We start from the raw sequence: 16,824 nt of genomic DNA on the forward strand, positions 1-16,824 counted from the left end.
GGCTAGACATAAATTTTAAAATGTAAAGAAGACTGTAATTTAAGTTAAACGCGTGTATGTTATTCTAAAAATATTAGTTAAATTTATAAGTTTAAATATATCATATCATTCGATAGAAGAGTATTATTAAATATAAAATATGAATGCCTGAAATAAAAATTTATTAGATATAAAAAGATGACGTTTTTCGGAAAAATTAAGAAGAAAAATAATATACATAAATTGAAATGAAGGTTCTTTCAAAAATTTATGCACTTACCGTATAAAAAAATATTTTTATAATTGAGTTGTTAATTAAATAGTTATAGATAAATTTTTAGAAAAGATATTTGTTGGTAATTGATTAAAAAAATAATTAATTCTCTAAAATAATTTCAATTACATGAATAGTGTTAAAGATCTTTTTACTATTATCGTATATAGCTCAATCCTTCCGTTTAATTTGTGTGTGTATTTTAGTTTCACTGACAAAATGCATCCAAAATTTAAAATTGGCGGTTCCAATTGAAATAAATTAGGAGAGGAAAAAGTACATGTTTTTTTTTTTACTCTGTATTCTTTACTTTTAAAAGTGTCCACATCTCTATCTGAGAGTTTGTTGGCCTTAAGTTTGGCCTATAATAAGTGTCTATCTATATGTTTCGGATTACTGTAATATATAAAAAGAATGACTCGACATAATAATAGACAGAGATTGTGATGTTGATATTGAAAAGGATATAGTGTAAAGGAAAAAAGCTACTTTAAGCTAAAAACTCACCAAGAAGAAGAATAATTGACTAAAGGAAAAATCCCATTCTTGTATACACTCAAAATGGTGCCCATTTTAGTATAACAATTGAGTTAAAAAAAAAAAAGAAGAAAAATTGGCATCTGGGTATTTGAGCTTTATTCAGTTCTTGTGGTGGAGGGGTTGAAACTGGATAAAGGGCATTTCTTTTTATGGCTATGATTGTTTAAGTTTGGTTAGCTTTGGATAATGTTGAAGAGGTGAGTTATGTGAAAAATGGATAAAGGGCATTTGTTTTTACTTTGTTGAGAAGGTGAAGTTGTAGAAATTTGTATGGGAAGAATGTTGCATTTGCTTTGGAATGTGGGGCTGCTACTTATTTGTACATTGTTGGAGAGTTCGTCTGCTACGCTTTCTCCTACTGGCATAAACTATGAAGGTTAGTTTCTTTCTTGAAATTCCTCACTTGTCCTGAAATTGCTAAGTGTGAATTAATTCCTCTGCATAACTCTCAAACTATGGTTTAATCCTTTACAGTGTAAAATAAGCTAAAAGAGTGACTGTTTCTATATATAATGAATGTGCAGTTGTTGCTTTGACGGAAATTAAGAAGGCTTTACATGACCCCTATAATGTTCTGGACAATTGGGATGTGAATTCTGTAGATCCTTGCAGTTGGAGAATGGTTACTTGTTCTCTTGATGGCTATGTTTCTGCTCTGTAAGTAGTTTAGCTGAATAGTACTTTTGCAGAAATTTTGTTGTGTCATCAAAAGGTAGAGGGTCTATCGGAAATAGCCGCTGCCTACATCTTACCCTTTCCAAGCCCCACTTGTAGAATTCACTAGTTTGTTGTTGTTGTTGTTGTAATTGATTGATGAACATTTTCTCTTGCATCAGAGCACTACCTAGTCAAAGTCTATCGGGCACATTATCACCTGGAATTGGCAATCTTACTAACTTGCAATCTGTGTAAGTTCTTGACTATATGCTTCTCTTAGTTGCTGCCGCTTTGGTCAATTCCTATACGACTTTCTTAGCGTTCTAAGCACTTCTTTCTGTAAATTGTACTTGCTCTTTCATGTAGATTGTTGCAAAACAATGCCATTTCCGGTCCTATTCCTGATGTGATTGGGAAGTTACAGAAGCTTCAGACAATTGATCTCTCCAACAATAAATTTGAAGGCGAAATACCCACTTCTTTTGGAGACCTCAAGAATTTGAATTATTTGTGAGTTCATGAATTTTCACTTATTAGTCACTTTTAACAGACCAGTTATGTCACTCCACGATGTATTTCATTGTCGAACAAGAGAGATGATTAACCTTATGGAATGGATTCCTCCAGTCTCTAAGATTGAATGCCTTGCTCTTGCGTATGCCAGCATGCGCTCTTTTACATATTCGCTTCAAAGTTCATCATGCATATCCGGCAAAGACTTCATTTACTCAAATCTTCTGTTCTTTCATCATATATATGACTGACTTAGCTGATCACTGCTTGCAGGGATGTCTCTTATAATAATCTAAGTGGTACCCTTCCTAAAATATCAGCACGAGCTTTCAAGTGAGTCGCCTTTTTCTTGCCATAATACTCAAGTCATTTCATTTTGAGGTAGTTATTCCTTGTATTGTTGACGTTAAATTATGACTGTCCCTGTAACTATCATCACCAACTTGATAAAAGTCAATTAGTTTAGAATACAACAGTAAATGTTTTAGGGTAAAGTGCTATGTTTGAAAAGTATTTTTCATTAGTATTCCTCAATATAATGAAATAAACTTCCTCTTCATGGCTTTCAGAGTGCTTGGAAATCCTTTAATTTGTGGTCAAAGTTCTGAGAACAATTGTTCAGCAATCTATCCAGAACCACTGTCCTTCCCACCAGATAGTCTGACAGGTATGTATAACATTTTGTGCTCAAGTCCCTTCCTTTTCAACTGAAAATGGAAAACTGTTAAAACATATATACATACTGAGGAAGTTATGCTATTTGTACTGTTGAAGATGTGTTGCATCTAATGTTTTTGGTATCATAGATCAACCAGGTGCTGCTCGCAAGAGCCGTCGCGTGGTTGTTGCTTTTGTTGCAAGTTTTGGTGCTGCTTTCTTGGTCATTGTAGCAGTGGCTTTTGCTCTTTGGTGGCGCTACAGACATAATCAGCAGATCTGCTTTGATGTCAACGGTTAGTTGATTTTATTTTTGCCCCTCTTCTGTATGATAATTCCATCTTTTATTTGTTCTGTATCTTCTGATTCTTTAGTTGTCAAAGATTCTTTGTGTGCCTTTCTTCATAGATATATGAGTTGAGCCAAGAAAGATTTTCATTATTTTTTGACTGATCGGTGCTTAGTATCATGTGAAAATTTTTTAAGCTCATGTTACAAAATCACCTGCTCGTCGTTTGATTCTTTTAATCTCTTCATAAGGGCACATACATCTTTCAGTAATAGATGTTTGTGGTTTAAATTCATTTCTCTAGTTTTAGAGAGGACATGAGTGGTCAAATAATAGATGTTTGGGATCAATTCACAGATTGAATAAACCTATTGAATGTGAAGAACCTAGAACCCTATCAGCAAATTATGAAGCCCTTGGCGTACTCATAAATTCTGGTCAGTTTTCTCGGTGAGGGCGCAGAAAGCCCTTTTCTTTCAAGTTACTTCTACCTATCAAAAGGAAATAAAGGTTTCAATTTCACATAAGTTTTTTGTTTGTATTTTGTTGTTATTGGGACTAGTTCCTGAACCACTATGGACTACCTTTAATTGTTGATTCCAGACATCTGACAGAAAGATTTTCTGATCACATATCTGAATAATTGTACTTGCATATTCTTGTGAAGGTTGACGTATACATTTCTGTAGAAGGAAAATGATGGCATTAGAAAATGTCAACAAAATTCACCTTGAACTAGATGAATTCACTGCTTATAACATCACAAATTTCCAACTTTACTCTCTTCGTGCACCTTGCCTGGTCATTTGTTTTCTGCCCCTTGTACAATGGTCATCTGATGCCATATATGTAGACCAGTTTTGGGACCTTGGCATTACTTCTTTACAAATTATTTTCCATCACTTGTTACTGAACAAAGCACTATTATTTTCTTCTTGTCTCGCCAAAAAGCATTCTCTATCTGTCTCTATCTAGCAATTCTGTATAGCTTTATCTGAGCAATGACTTCTCAAATGCAGAGCAATGTTATCCAGAGGTATGCTTGGGTCACCTGAAAAGGTACACCTTTAAGGAACTGTGGAATGCAACTGACCGTTTCAGCTCAAAGCATATTTTGGGTAGGGGAGGATTCGGGGTTGTGTATAAAGCCTGCTTAAACAATGGAACTGTTGTGGCTGTCAAAAGATTGAACGACTACAATGCTGTTGGTGGTGAAAACCAATTCCAGACAGAAGTAGAGTTGATTAGTTTGGCTGTCCATCGGAATCTTCTCCGTCTTCTGGGGTTTTGTTCAACTGAAAGTGAACGGCTTCTTGTTTACCCTTATATGCCAAACGGGAGTGTCGCATCACGATTAAAAGGTCAGCTCATGGCTTCAATATGTGTTATTGTTAATACTTAGTAATCACTACTTGGACTATTACCTTCAGATAATTAGTCCAACATTACCATTTATTGAAGTTAAATATTCCCATGAAGGTGTTTTTTAATTAACTACTCCCTCCGTTCCACTTTATATGACAGATAATTGACAGGACACATTCTAAAATACTAATTTCACTCATTTATTGTATTGGAGTCGAAGAAAATTTCAAAATAATGGTTACAAACTAGTTATAGAGAATGTCATATCAAATCTTAAAATTTGGATAGTTAAACAAAATTGAATTCTTGGAAGTTATAAAAGGTATATAGAATAATAACATTAGTAGAGCAATGTCAAATTTTGGACCGTGTCAGGAAGTCATATAAGTATGGAATGGTGTGAGTGGTTTCTACTTCCTAATATTGTTGCCATATTACATGCATTTTAGGTGCTTGCTATCACCAGTCCTATTTTACTTGCTGACTACTCTAACTAAACTAGAATTTGGTCTCTTAAAGTTGTGGAATTTGCTTGCAAAAAGGGTGCATGATGGAATAAAATATTTAGTTACACAGAGAAAAAGAAACTAAGATGAAAATTTTGAAGCACAGAAAGAAGCATATCTGCAGATATTTCAAACCTTACTTTTCTCTTAAAGTTTCTTATGGGTGACGGTTTTGGTTTCTCTTCTCATGATGTTTCTAGCAGATATTTCAAACCTTACTTTTCTCTTAAAGTTTCTTATGGGTGACGGTTTTGGTTTCTCTTCTCATGATGTTTCTAGCTTCACTCTCTTGTGTATAAACAACAACATACCCAGTGTAATCCGACAAGTGGGGTCTGGGGAGGATAGTATGTATGCAGACCTTACCCCTACCTTCAAGAAGGCAGAGAGGCTGTTTCCGAAAGACCCTCGGCTTAGTTTTGACTGTCATGACCACGTTCTTTACCCTAGTTTCTTTGGTAGTTTTACTTCTAGTCGCCTCCGCTACATGAAAAATATTAAATGATGGAAACTCTTCGCAATTTGGATTGATAATTTATTGAGGCATTTAAATACTTCTAGCAATTCAATCGATAGCACCTTCATCGAATGTTGTGAAGACCAGTGACTACTGTTATTACCACTGTTATTGGTGATTCGAATTCACAAGATTCTGGCCTTGAATTTAAGTGTAACCTTAGATGTTACGACCCACCCTCACCTCAGTCCCATCCTGTACTACTGTAATTATATGTATAATCCATCATCAGTTTGCTGCAGGCTGGAACTATTGTTGTATGTTTATGCATGTTCGAAAGCCAAAGCAAACACATTTTGCTTTTCTAGAGCTTTATCAGCTACTATTTATTAGTTTCCAACTCATTGAATTTTGTATAAGTTGCAGAACTGACGCATATATTGCCTTGATTGAAAATGCATTGTGGTTTCTCAAATTGCAGATAGTGTGTATGGTAGACCGGTTTTAGACTGGTCAAGGCGGAAAATGATAGCACAAGGTACAGCACGAGGGCTAGTTTACTTGCATGAGCAGTGTGATCCCAAAATTATCCATCGAGATGTCAAAGCAGCCAACATTTTGTTGGATGAGGAATTTGAGGCAGTAGTTGGTGATTTTGGGTTGGCAAAGCTCTTGGATCACCGCGATTCTCACGTGACAACTGCTGTTAGGGGCACCATTGGCCACATTGCTCCCGAATATTTGTCAACTGGCCAATCTTCTGAAAAAACTGACGTTTTTGGGTTTGGAATCTTGCTAGTTGAGCTGATTACAGGCCAGAAAGCCATGGACTTTGGTCGAGGGGCCAACCAGAAAGGTGTTGTTATGCTTGATTGGGTGAGTCTCTCCTCTTTTTCTTTCTCCTGGATCTACTGAGTAATTTTTGAAATATGTATTGTGAGTCGAGGGGAGTACATTATGCAAAGGGGGCTGAGCTTTTGAACAATGGGTTCAACTGAACCTGATATATTCGACACGTAACATAGATATATACATACCTGAAAAAAACTAAAAGTCAACAAATATTAAATTATGAACCATAATTTAAAAAGTACATCGAGTGTAGTGCTAAGATCATGTTGAATCCCTTAAGTTTAATTCTTTAGCCTTAAATCGGGATATTCAGGAAGAACAAGTTGTTCCAGCTCGATACCGTCAAGAATTCTTGACCATTATGGGTTTCTTGAATCTGCCTTTAAAGATTTGAGAAACAGAAGCTGGTTGTTCTGGCTGTTTTCTTTTCAATTATGAGGAGTTATAGGTTCAACCTCAAATGTGGCTAGCTAGTGTTTTGTGCATCTAGTTTACTGGACTCTCTATAATTAGCATACTTAACCGAACTCCCTTGTTTTATTACTGCTAATATTATGCAGGTGAAAAAGCTCCATCAAGAGGGGAAATTGAACCTTATGGTGGATAAAAATCTGAAAAATAACTTTGACAGGATTGAACTGGAAGAGATGGTTAAAGTTGCCCTACTATGTACCCAGTTCAACCCGTCTCATCGGCCAAAAATGTCTGAAGCATTAAGGATGTTAGAAGGGGATGGTTTGGCTGAAAAATGGGAGGCATCACAAAAGCTTGAGGCACCAAGAAACCGCGCTTTTGAACATACTCCACAAAGATATTCCAACTACGTTGAAGAATCGTCACTAGTTGAACCAATGGAGCTTTCAGGACCTAGATGACATCGATTTTTCCTTCTCAGTTCTTATCATCCTTGAACCAATGTATGTATTCATCTGTAAATGAAAAGGGAAAAGTCATGTGTAAGCTTCTTGTTAGCTGAGTTCATATATCCTTTTGCTCTATCAATTTTGAAATGATATGCCACATATAATTATGATTGCATTAGTGATTTATTAGGATGGAAGGTTTGAGATTTATGAGTAGAAGGGCCACAGGGCTTCTACTCATGTATAGTAGAGATTTGATTGAATGATATCTTAGTTCATAATATGTTGTTCATTGATCTTTATACTTCCAAGCCATTTTGAAAAGTACAAACATACCTTATAAACACACTAAAGGGTGTGATTTGGTCCTTCAATGCTGTTTGGAAGCAAAAAAGTGGACATTGTTACCCAAGTCTTATAAAAGTGGTTTCAATTCTTTAAAATGTTGCATATTGTTATCTTTTACTTGTTACCAAAGATTTTTATTTTTTCCTCCAAATTTCTTAACTCAAATAGTAAAAAAAAGGAACCCAATGAATCAAACTCGATCCCTCCTAGAAGTAGTTCTTTTTCTTGTGTTCTGCCTTGGTAAGTGGGGGGAGCATATTATTTGACTAGTACTAGTATTTTCTTAATGACACATTACCTAACGCTGAACCAAAAGGGTACTTTCTGCAAAGATTTTGAATTTAATTTTTTCTTTTTGGGGCAGTGCTTTTACAAGCCATTGGTGGTGTCTACTTGTTAGATCACAAATTTTTAGACTGAAATTACCAGTGATAATTCAACCTAACTATTTGTCTATCATAAAGTGCCAACTCAAACACGATTTGGAAGGAATTGTTGGGATCGAAATAACATGGGAAACTAACAATACAAAGCTTGATGGATTATAAATCAGACGACAAAAGAAAAATATACTAAACTAAGCATAATAGTTTATAATGGTTTGGTCATTTCACCTACATATGATAAAACTAATCTAAATCTAAAAGAAGAAAAACTATCGAGAGAAAAATCTCCCCCTAAACAAAATTCTTTAATGACTACATTGTGGATATTTTTTGTTGTTGTGAGAAGCAAAGATCCTTAATTTATAGATGTGCAAAACTTGTCTTCCAAGAAAAGGATAAGACATATTAGTCTTTTTAGGAGTCTTGTTCCATTCCTTCAAGAAAGAGAGTCTAATAGATTAGAAATTCAGGGCAAATCCTAACGGGATACATTTTCAGCTATAACAACCCTTAAAGATTTGGAACTACCCCTGACAACAATGAATGAAGATATAAACAAAGGCTCCATTTTTGGCTGGTCGTTAATTAACTACCTCAGCATGCATGGTTCAAACCAGGAGATTTAGTAAAAACACTCTCTCTGAGGCTCAGTGCAATGACACAAGATGAGGATCATCAAATGCAGAAATGAGATTGTAATTGCAGAGAAGCAGCCTTTATCAGAAGAAGATTTCAACCACACTTATACATACAGAGAAGATACAAAGGAAGCACAGATGCAACAAACTGAAATGGATATGATATTCCTTTTCAAAGCTGTGAACATGACGCTATGAAATTGATGATGAAGATAGACAAAAGGAGACATGAATGAGGATAATACAAGCGCACCGGGCAGCAGCAGATATCACACATCTAACTTTACTCAACATTCCTAGTTCCACATTATTCCCTTTGCCTTTGGCATATTTAGCTCCATAGAAATGCAAATAATATTAACCAACTGCTAAACAAAGGCTGCAGAATATCACCACCTTTATACGTTAAATGGCATCATCAGAAACCATATTATTTTAAGCTTAATACAGATGGAGCAGTTATGGGTCAAACGTATAATGGAGGAATAGGAGGTGTCATTGGCTACTAGGATTCGCAGCAACAAGTGTACAAGCAAAGCTCTATGAACTATAAATCAGTTATACGCTAGAGGAAAGATAGATTCTAGTTAGCCTACTCGACAACACAAGATATTCCACATGTGTAACATAAGTGTTATTGGCCTCAAGACACAGACGGGCTGACCAGGATCATCAAGAATGAGTCTAAAGACGTATCTTGAATGACGTTTCAGAAAAAGTGATATTGCTCCCTTAACCTTGTTAATATCCCCCCTCTCTTCCTAAGCAATCAAAGAGATCTGAGGGTAGCAGGCCATTCGAGAAGTAGGAATTCATGGAAGGTATTATGCCATCACCAGAACAGAGTTTTGAGTGAAATAAAGTCATAGCAGCTACTAAGTGGTAATATATCCAGATGTTTCTGCACGACTTCAGACTACACAAGGTGGAGAATGAGGGATCTTAGCAAAATGAGAGTGTCTGTAAGTTTGGGACTAAGGTACATCTAAACTATGCTGGATTATATGTGGATTCAGAAAGTCATGCTGGAAGTTACTCATACAAAGAGATCAGAAGAACATCAAGCATTATGGAAACTCCAGGCTGTGACCCTCACACAAAACAAGATCTATAAAGTGTCCACGGTTGCACACGAACACAAACGCCTCAGTTATTCATTCATAGAACTTGAGAATTTTAATTACTCATATGATCCTATGGCATTGTGATTAACCATATAGCTGAATGAAGCTCCTCTAGTAATAGTTTTCTACCATGCCTTTAAAGATCCAAAACTACATGCATTTCATAACCCATATCTATCAAAAGCCAAAAATACCCAAATCAAATTTTCTTACTTGTCCTCTTACAACAGTATCACATATCAGTCTCAGATCTCAGTAAAAGAGGGTTAAACTAAACCCCAATCAGCAAATTCCTAATGCAACAAACCTATTAAAAGACAAACATAACAGGAAAAAAAAAAGAACTAGCATATTTCAATAGATATAAGATATAATCTTGATGTAAATAAACAACATACTCATAACATGAGCAAAAACAACACTTTTCTACCATGCTTTCACTAGATCCAGGATCTCATACTCACATTAACCCAAAAGTACCCAAATCAACTTTATTACTCCTAAAAGTAACAGTACTGAAACCTTTACAATTTCAAAAAGAAAACGTCGCATTTATCAACAAATATAAGCTGAGATATTAATGCAAATAAGCAGCATACCCATAACATAAGCAATGACAACAGTTTTCCACCATGCATTCATTAGATGCATACATTTCAATAACCCAAAATAAATCAAAAGCAAAAATATCGTAATCAACTTCACTTACTCCTTTCTACCAACAGTATCATATGAGAAGCTCTTTACACTTTAAACTTTCAGGAAAATCGTAAACGTAACATGCTGATTATCAAAACGCAGCGAAGAAAGCTAAAACTTTCAGCAAAGATAAGCCAAAATCTTGATACGGATAAACAACATACTCATACGGCGCAACATAATTAAAAACGGAAATTTTCTACCATGCATTATGAAATCCAAGATGGGAAATATTTCATTAACCAAAACCTAACAAAATCCAAAAATACCCAAATCAACTCTTGATATGAATAAACAACAGACTCGTAACATAAGCCATCACAACGAACACAACCCCAGCCAATGCAATGACAAAAAGGTTTCTACCATGCATTCATAGGATACAAGATTGCATACATTTCATAAAGCAAATATATCAAAATTCAAAAATACCCAAATCAACTTCACTTATGATTACGAAAACAACGGAAAAACACTAGCTAAGATAAGCTGGGATCTTAATGCGAATAAACAAAATACTCTTAAGTCAAAACATAAGCCATCACAACAATTTTCTACCATGCATTCATGAGACTCAAGATTCTTCATAACCGAAATCTATCAAAAACCAAAAATACAGAAATCATCTTAAAACCCCCTTCTACCAACAGTGACAAACTAAACCCATTCAGAGAATTCCCAAACGCAACGTACTGATTATAAAAAAAACGAACAAACAAGCTAAACATTTATGGGGCTTCAATAGGAAACCCAAGTAATGTACTATTGATGTAAGCTCCTCTACAATAAGCAATAGTTGACCTATCAACAAAAAAATTTAATAAGCAATAGTGGAATTAAAAGCTGCATATATCTTGCCAAAAAAGATAGCTCCTTTAGATTTTGTTGTTGCCAAAAAAGATAGTTGTTAGGTTTTTCCGTCTTGTTCCACAGTCTTGGAGAGGTACTCTTCCACATCTGCTGCAAAGTTTAGTTCGCTCAGTGTCAACCCTTTTTCCTCCACGATTTTTCCCTCTTGTTCCTCCACGGTTTTCCTCTCTTGTTCCTCCACGATTTTCCCCTCTTGTTCCTCCACGGTTTTCCCCTCTTGTTCCACAGTCACAGATATGTTTTCTTTCTGAGCAACTGCAGACAATTCTTGGTGTTCCAAGATTGGAACTTTTTGTTCTGCAGCCTTTGTTTTCTCAATTTCCCCGATCTTTTGTTTCTTTCTCTTCCCTTTTCTTCCAACTCTAGATTGTTTGGTGCTGTGCACTGTTATTATGTCAATTTCCTCCTCATCATCTGAAGATGATGAAGAGGAAAGCCACTTGCTTACCTCAACATTATCTTTGGGTTCCTCATTCAAGTCTTGCACTTCCAGAATTTGGGGGTTATTGCTCCCACAGAATCAGACATTTTTATCTCTTTTTTCTACTATCTTTAACTCTTTGCGTTCTTTCTTGATCAAAATAAACTAAAGTGTGTCGTCTTTCTTGATATTCAAACAGGGAGATGGAGCGTGTGGGTTTTTGGGATATTTATATTCTATTAGGCTTAACGGTCAAACTAAATTGTGGGTTTTTGGCCAAAATTTCACGGTATAGCCACTTTTCGGACTGGTCAATCAAAAATAGCCAGCGTTTACCAAGTCAATGAAAAATAGCCACCGCTTTGCTGCAATGGAGACCGGTCCAGCATAATATACTGGAGTTCGGTGCACTTGTGTATGAACTCCAGCATATTATGCTGGACCGGTATACTTTGCTGGCTCCAGTATAATATACTGGAGACTGGAGTACTGGTGCTCCAAACTCCAGTATATTATACTGGACCATTATACTTGCTGGAACTCCAGTATATTATGCTGGAGTTCTAGTGTATTTATGCTGGAACTCCATCATATTATGCTGGAGTTCCAGCGTACTATCCTGGAACTCCAGTATAATATGCTGGAGTTCAAGTATACTTATGCTGGAACTCCAGCATAATATACTGGAGTATTTTTCGGGTTTTGAACATTGTTTTTGCTCAGATTTATCTTTACATAAAAAATGGCTAAATTTCGATTAATTTTGAAATTGGGCTATTTTTGAATGACCAGTTGTAAATCTGGCTATTTTTAAAAATCACCCGGGTTTTTGGGATATTTACATTCGATTCGGCTTAACGGTCAAACCAAATTGAAATCAATTTAGGAGTTTCTGGTTATTGACAAACAACCCAATGATATAGGGATAAGGGTTAAATATATCCCTGAAGGGGTTTCGCGTATTATCTACATTTAATATTCGTTATACTATTCGGTTAAATTTACCCTACCATTATATTATCTGGCCAAATTTATCCCTACCGTCAGCAAACTTTTAAAAATTACCCCTTGATATGTTAAGTAATCCAAAATCTCTCAATTTCCTTTTATTTAAATCACTTATTGTTCTTCTTGCTCACTATTTTCAAAAATTACTATTAATGTAAATGTTAAAGGTACTAGACTATACAAATTATTCGTGAATATTTTTAATTACTAATGCACCCACTTCTCTTCTTGTGATAATGAGTTTGGAATATGTCTAATATTTATTTATTTTTCAACCTATACATACCGTAAAGTTTAGTGGCTCTATTTATTTTTATATTATATGCAACTGATCATCATGTTTGCACATGTATATTCGAATATATTTTGCTATTATCTGCTAGTATGGAGTTCGATCGACTAACTTAAGAGTGCACAATGCCTAGGCATTTAATTAAACCAAAATTGAAATCGACAATGTAAAGTCTCCATGAAACTTCAATTTCTATCACTAATACTTGCAAAGTCTCTATACCTTTGGTGCAACGAATTCAAAAAAGTTGAGATGTTGTAAATACTTTTGGAATTTAGACAAGCTGCCTAATTTAGATTCTTGAATTTACTATACTTTGTTTACTAACCGTTGCATTATTTTAATATTCTTTCTCTTATCTTTTTTTTCAAATAAGAAAGCAGATAAATGCTAATTATTTCGAAAATAGTGAGCAAGGAAAACAATAAGTGATTTAAATAAAAAGAAATTGGGAGATTTTGGATTACTTAACAGATCAAGGGGTAATTTTTAAAAGTTTGCTGATTGTAGGGGTAAATTTGACCGGTTAGTATAACAGTAGGGATAAATTTGATCGGATAATATAACGGAGGTTAAATGTAGACATCCGAAAATAGACGGGTATATCCCTCTTCCCTTTTCAGTTTATTCCACCGGATATCCATATAGTTTTTGGTAAATATAGCCAAGTTGAGGCTTTTAAACACCCAAAAAAAAGAACACGTGCAAGACCACCAGAATGTCTCTCTCCTTCTCCTCCTATAGTATTTCGACCTTTATTTAATGCTATTTTGAGGGACTTGGACAGAACTTTGACATACTTTTAACATAATTTAGACCTAATGAGGCTAAGGAGACCGGAGAATCGACCTAAGGAGGCAAGAACACACTAGGATCAAGGCGGTAAATTCTTCTACGGATTTTTCACTCCATTCTTCCTATTTTCGTTATTGGTTATGAATTCTAGTATTGTAGTTATGCATACTATTATGAATAACTAATTTTTTTATCTAGGGTTTTGATGGAACCTATTGGAGAATAATTTTCCTGTTACGTTAATATAGATTTGCTGTAACTTTTTCTTTATTTGTTCAACTACGTCATTATTTTGATTGGTTGAAGAGCTCCCAATCGACTGTCCCTATTTAGTGTGTATTACTAGGGAGAGAGTGCATATTTAGATAGTTATTGAACAACATCACTCCTAACGTATATGAGGGATCAATACGAAAGGTTTAAAGGTGGGATTAGGGATAACGAAACCTTGGGTGCGATCCGAGTGAGCCATACTTAATGCCAGCTAGCGTAATTCTGGAGAATATGTTAGTAAATTATGATAATTACTCGGGAGAGAGTTACGACAGTCAGAGCGCTCATGATCGATAGAGAACACTTAGGCGAATTTATAAAAAATGTAGCGGGAAGGATTCCGATAATAATGAAAATCATAACTCTAGACCTCCTTAATCTTGTCTCCAACCCTTAGTATCTTTAGTTGTTAATTTACTATTTTAATTTGTTAGTTAATTAGTTAAACACAAGGATATTAATATCTATAAGTTAGGAATTGTTCAAGCTTGTCTTCTTGGTGATAGTGAACAGCTGTAGCTAAGCCTTAGTTCTCTGTGGAATTCGACTCCGGACTTGTAAACCAGAATATATTTGCAACGATTGCTTAGTCCTTTTTATAAGGCATAGTTGGGTGTGATCAAATTTTGGCTCCATTGCTGGGGATTGTGATTATTTTATTCTGATCAAATTTTGGCGCCGTTGCCAGGGAACTAGCTGTGTAGTTGTAGCTGTATATATTGCTAGGTTTCAAGTTTGAACTTTTATTTTGTTTTGTTTTGTTTTGTATTTTCTATAACTATTATTTTGAGAAACACGACATCCTAGAATTATGGAAATTTTGGTATAGATAATTCTACTATTGATCTTCATACATATTGTAAAGGAAACCACCCGTATCAAAATTATCAAAATATTTTCGAGAGTGAGTTATGTGCACCAACTCAATATTATTTGTGGAATATGTGTGATGTATGTGGTGGTAAAAATGGTCACTTTCATGGTTGTGCTTATATTTCTTATCTTCCCTAACCCTTTATTATGATGGTTCTACCTTTTTGTAATGACCCGACAAACGCTTTAAGAACTAATGCCCCGATACGTTATTAAATGCTTTCCCCGTGTTTGTTTCTGCCATTTTGAGTTGCCGGGAGGATTCGTTTTGGATTTTTGAGTGTTTTGAGACACTTAGTCCCTCAACGAGAGCTTAAGCTTTAGAATTTGGATCGTAGTCGGAGCAGTGTGAAGACGACCTCGAAATGGGATTCCGTTAGATCCGTTGGGTGATTTCGAGCTTAGAGGCGTATTCGAATTGTGTTTTGGAGGTCTGTCGCTTATTTAGGCTTGAAGTGCCGAAGGTTGAATTTTTGAAGTTTCCGGTTCGATAGTGAGATTTCGATATAGGGTTCGGAATGGAATTTTGGAAATTTGAGTAGGTCCGTGGTGTCATTTGGGACGTGTGTGCAAACTTTCAGGTCATTCGGACGAGGTTTGATATACTTTTTGATCGAAAGTGGAAGTTTGGAATCGTTAGGCTTGGATTGGAGAGTGATTTGTGGTTTTAGAGTTGTTTGATGTGGTTCGAGGGTTGGAATAAGTTCGTATGATGTTTTAGGATTGGTTGGCATGTTTGGTTGAGGCCCCGGGGGCCTCGGGTGAGTTTCATATGCTTAACGGATTGGAATATGGACTTAGGAAAATCTGAAGTTGACTGAACCTGTCATAACCGCATCTGCGTGTGTGGGACAACAGGTGCGGCACCACAAAAGCGGTATGAGGACTGCAGGTAGGTCTGAGGCAATATTGAATTTGGTCGCAGATGCGGCCAGGGTACCGCAGAAGCGGCACCGCATCTGTGGATAAGAGGTTGCAGGTGCGGAATTGGTCCGTTTAATGAAAAGTCACATGTGCGATTCTATTGCCGTAGAAGCGGGACTGCAAGTGCTGTCCCATGGTCGCAGAAGCGGTATCGCTGGTCAGAAAAAGGGAAGAAACGAGGGTTTGAACTCAAAACTTGGAAAAATGATTTGGAGCTCGGTTGAGGGCGATTTCTCGAGGGTTTTTGAAGGATAAGCATTGGGTAACGATTTCTATCTTGATTTTGATCTTACAACATTAATCCAATGTTATTTTCCTCTTCTAATTAAGGAATTTGGGGTAAAAGTTGTGAAATGGGAGAAAAGTTCCCCAATTGAAAATCCGGGATTTGAGTGAGATTTCGACGTCGGATTTTGGTAATTTTTATTGGTGTATGTTTGTGAGTGATCGGGGATTTTGAATTTGTAAATTTTATCCAATTACGGGACGTGGGCCCGGGGGACTTTTTGGGCCGTGTTAGCTTCGAATTAATTAGTTGAATTAGTTACTTGAAGTTATATTTACATTATGCAATTACTTTGAATAGATTTGGGCCACTTGGAGTCGGGTACTTGTGGCAAGAACGTGATTTCGAGTTGATTGAGTTGGTTCGAGGTAAGTGGCTTGCCTAACCTTGTGTGGGGGGAACTCCCATTAGGATTTGGTTTTTGAGTGTTTTGAGACACTTAGACCCTCAATGAGAGCTTTAGCTTTATAATTTGGATCGTAGTCGGAGCAGTGTGAAGACGACCTCGTAATGAAATTCCATCGATTTCGTTAGCTCCGTTGGGTGATTTCGGGCTTAGGGGCGTATTCAAATTGTGTTTTGGAGGTCCGTAGCTAATTTAGGCTTAAAGTGCCGAAGGTTGAATTTTTGACATTTCCGGTTCGATAGTGAGATTTTGATATTGGGTAACGATTTTTATCTTGATTTTGATTTTAGAACATTAATCCATTGTTATTTTCCTCTTCTAATTAAGGAATTTGGGGTAAAATTTGTGAAATGGGAGAAAAGTTCCCCAATTGAAAATCCGGGATTTGAGTGAGATTTTGACGTCGGATTTTGGTGATTTTTATTCGAGTATGTTTGTGAGTGATCGGGGATTTTGAATTTGTAAATTTTATCCAATTCCAGGACGTGGGCCCGGGGGACTTTTTGGGCGATTTTCTTAATTTCGCGTG

General features: G+C 36.0%; 1 protein-coding gene across 1 annotated transcript; it reads left to right on the plus strand.

Moving 5' to 3' along the window:
* Positions 403–7,248, plus strand: LOC109235567 (protein NSP-INTERACTING KINASE 3-like). The gene is made up of 10 exons (XM_019401730.1): positions 403–1,169; positions 1,318–1,450; positions 1,630–1,701; positions 1,817–1,960; positions 2,237–2,296; positions 2,533–2,630; positions 2,770–2,916; positions 3,929–4,270; positions 5,719–6,113; positions 6,650–7,248. The coding sequence occupies exons 1-10, from the start codon at positions 1,064–1,066 to the stop codon at positions 6,962–6,964; spliced, it is 1,812 nt and encodes a 603-aa protein (XP_019257275.1). The 5' UTR covers positions 403–1,063; the 3' UTR covers positions 6,965–7,248.

This window comes from Nicotiana attenuata, chromosome 12 (genome assembly GCF_001879085.1).
Source record: "Nicotiana attenuata strain UT chromosome 12, NIATTr2, whole genome shotgun sequence".
NCBI lineage: Eukaryota > Viridiplantae > Streptophyta > Magnoliopsida > Solanales > Solanaceae > Nicotiana > Nicotiana attenuata.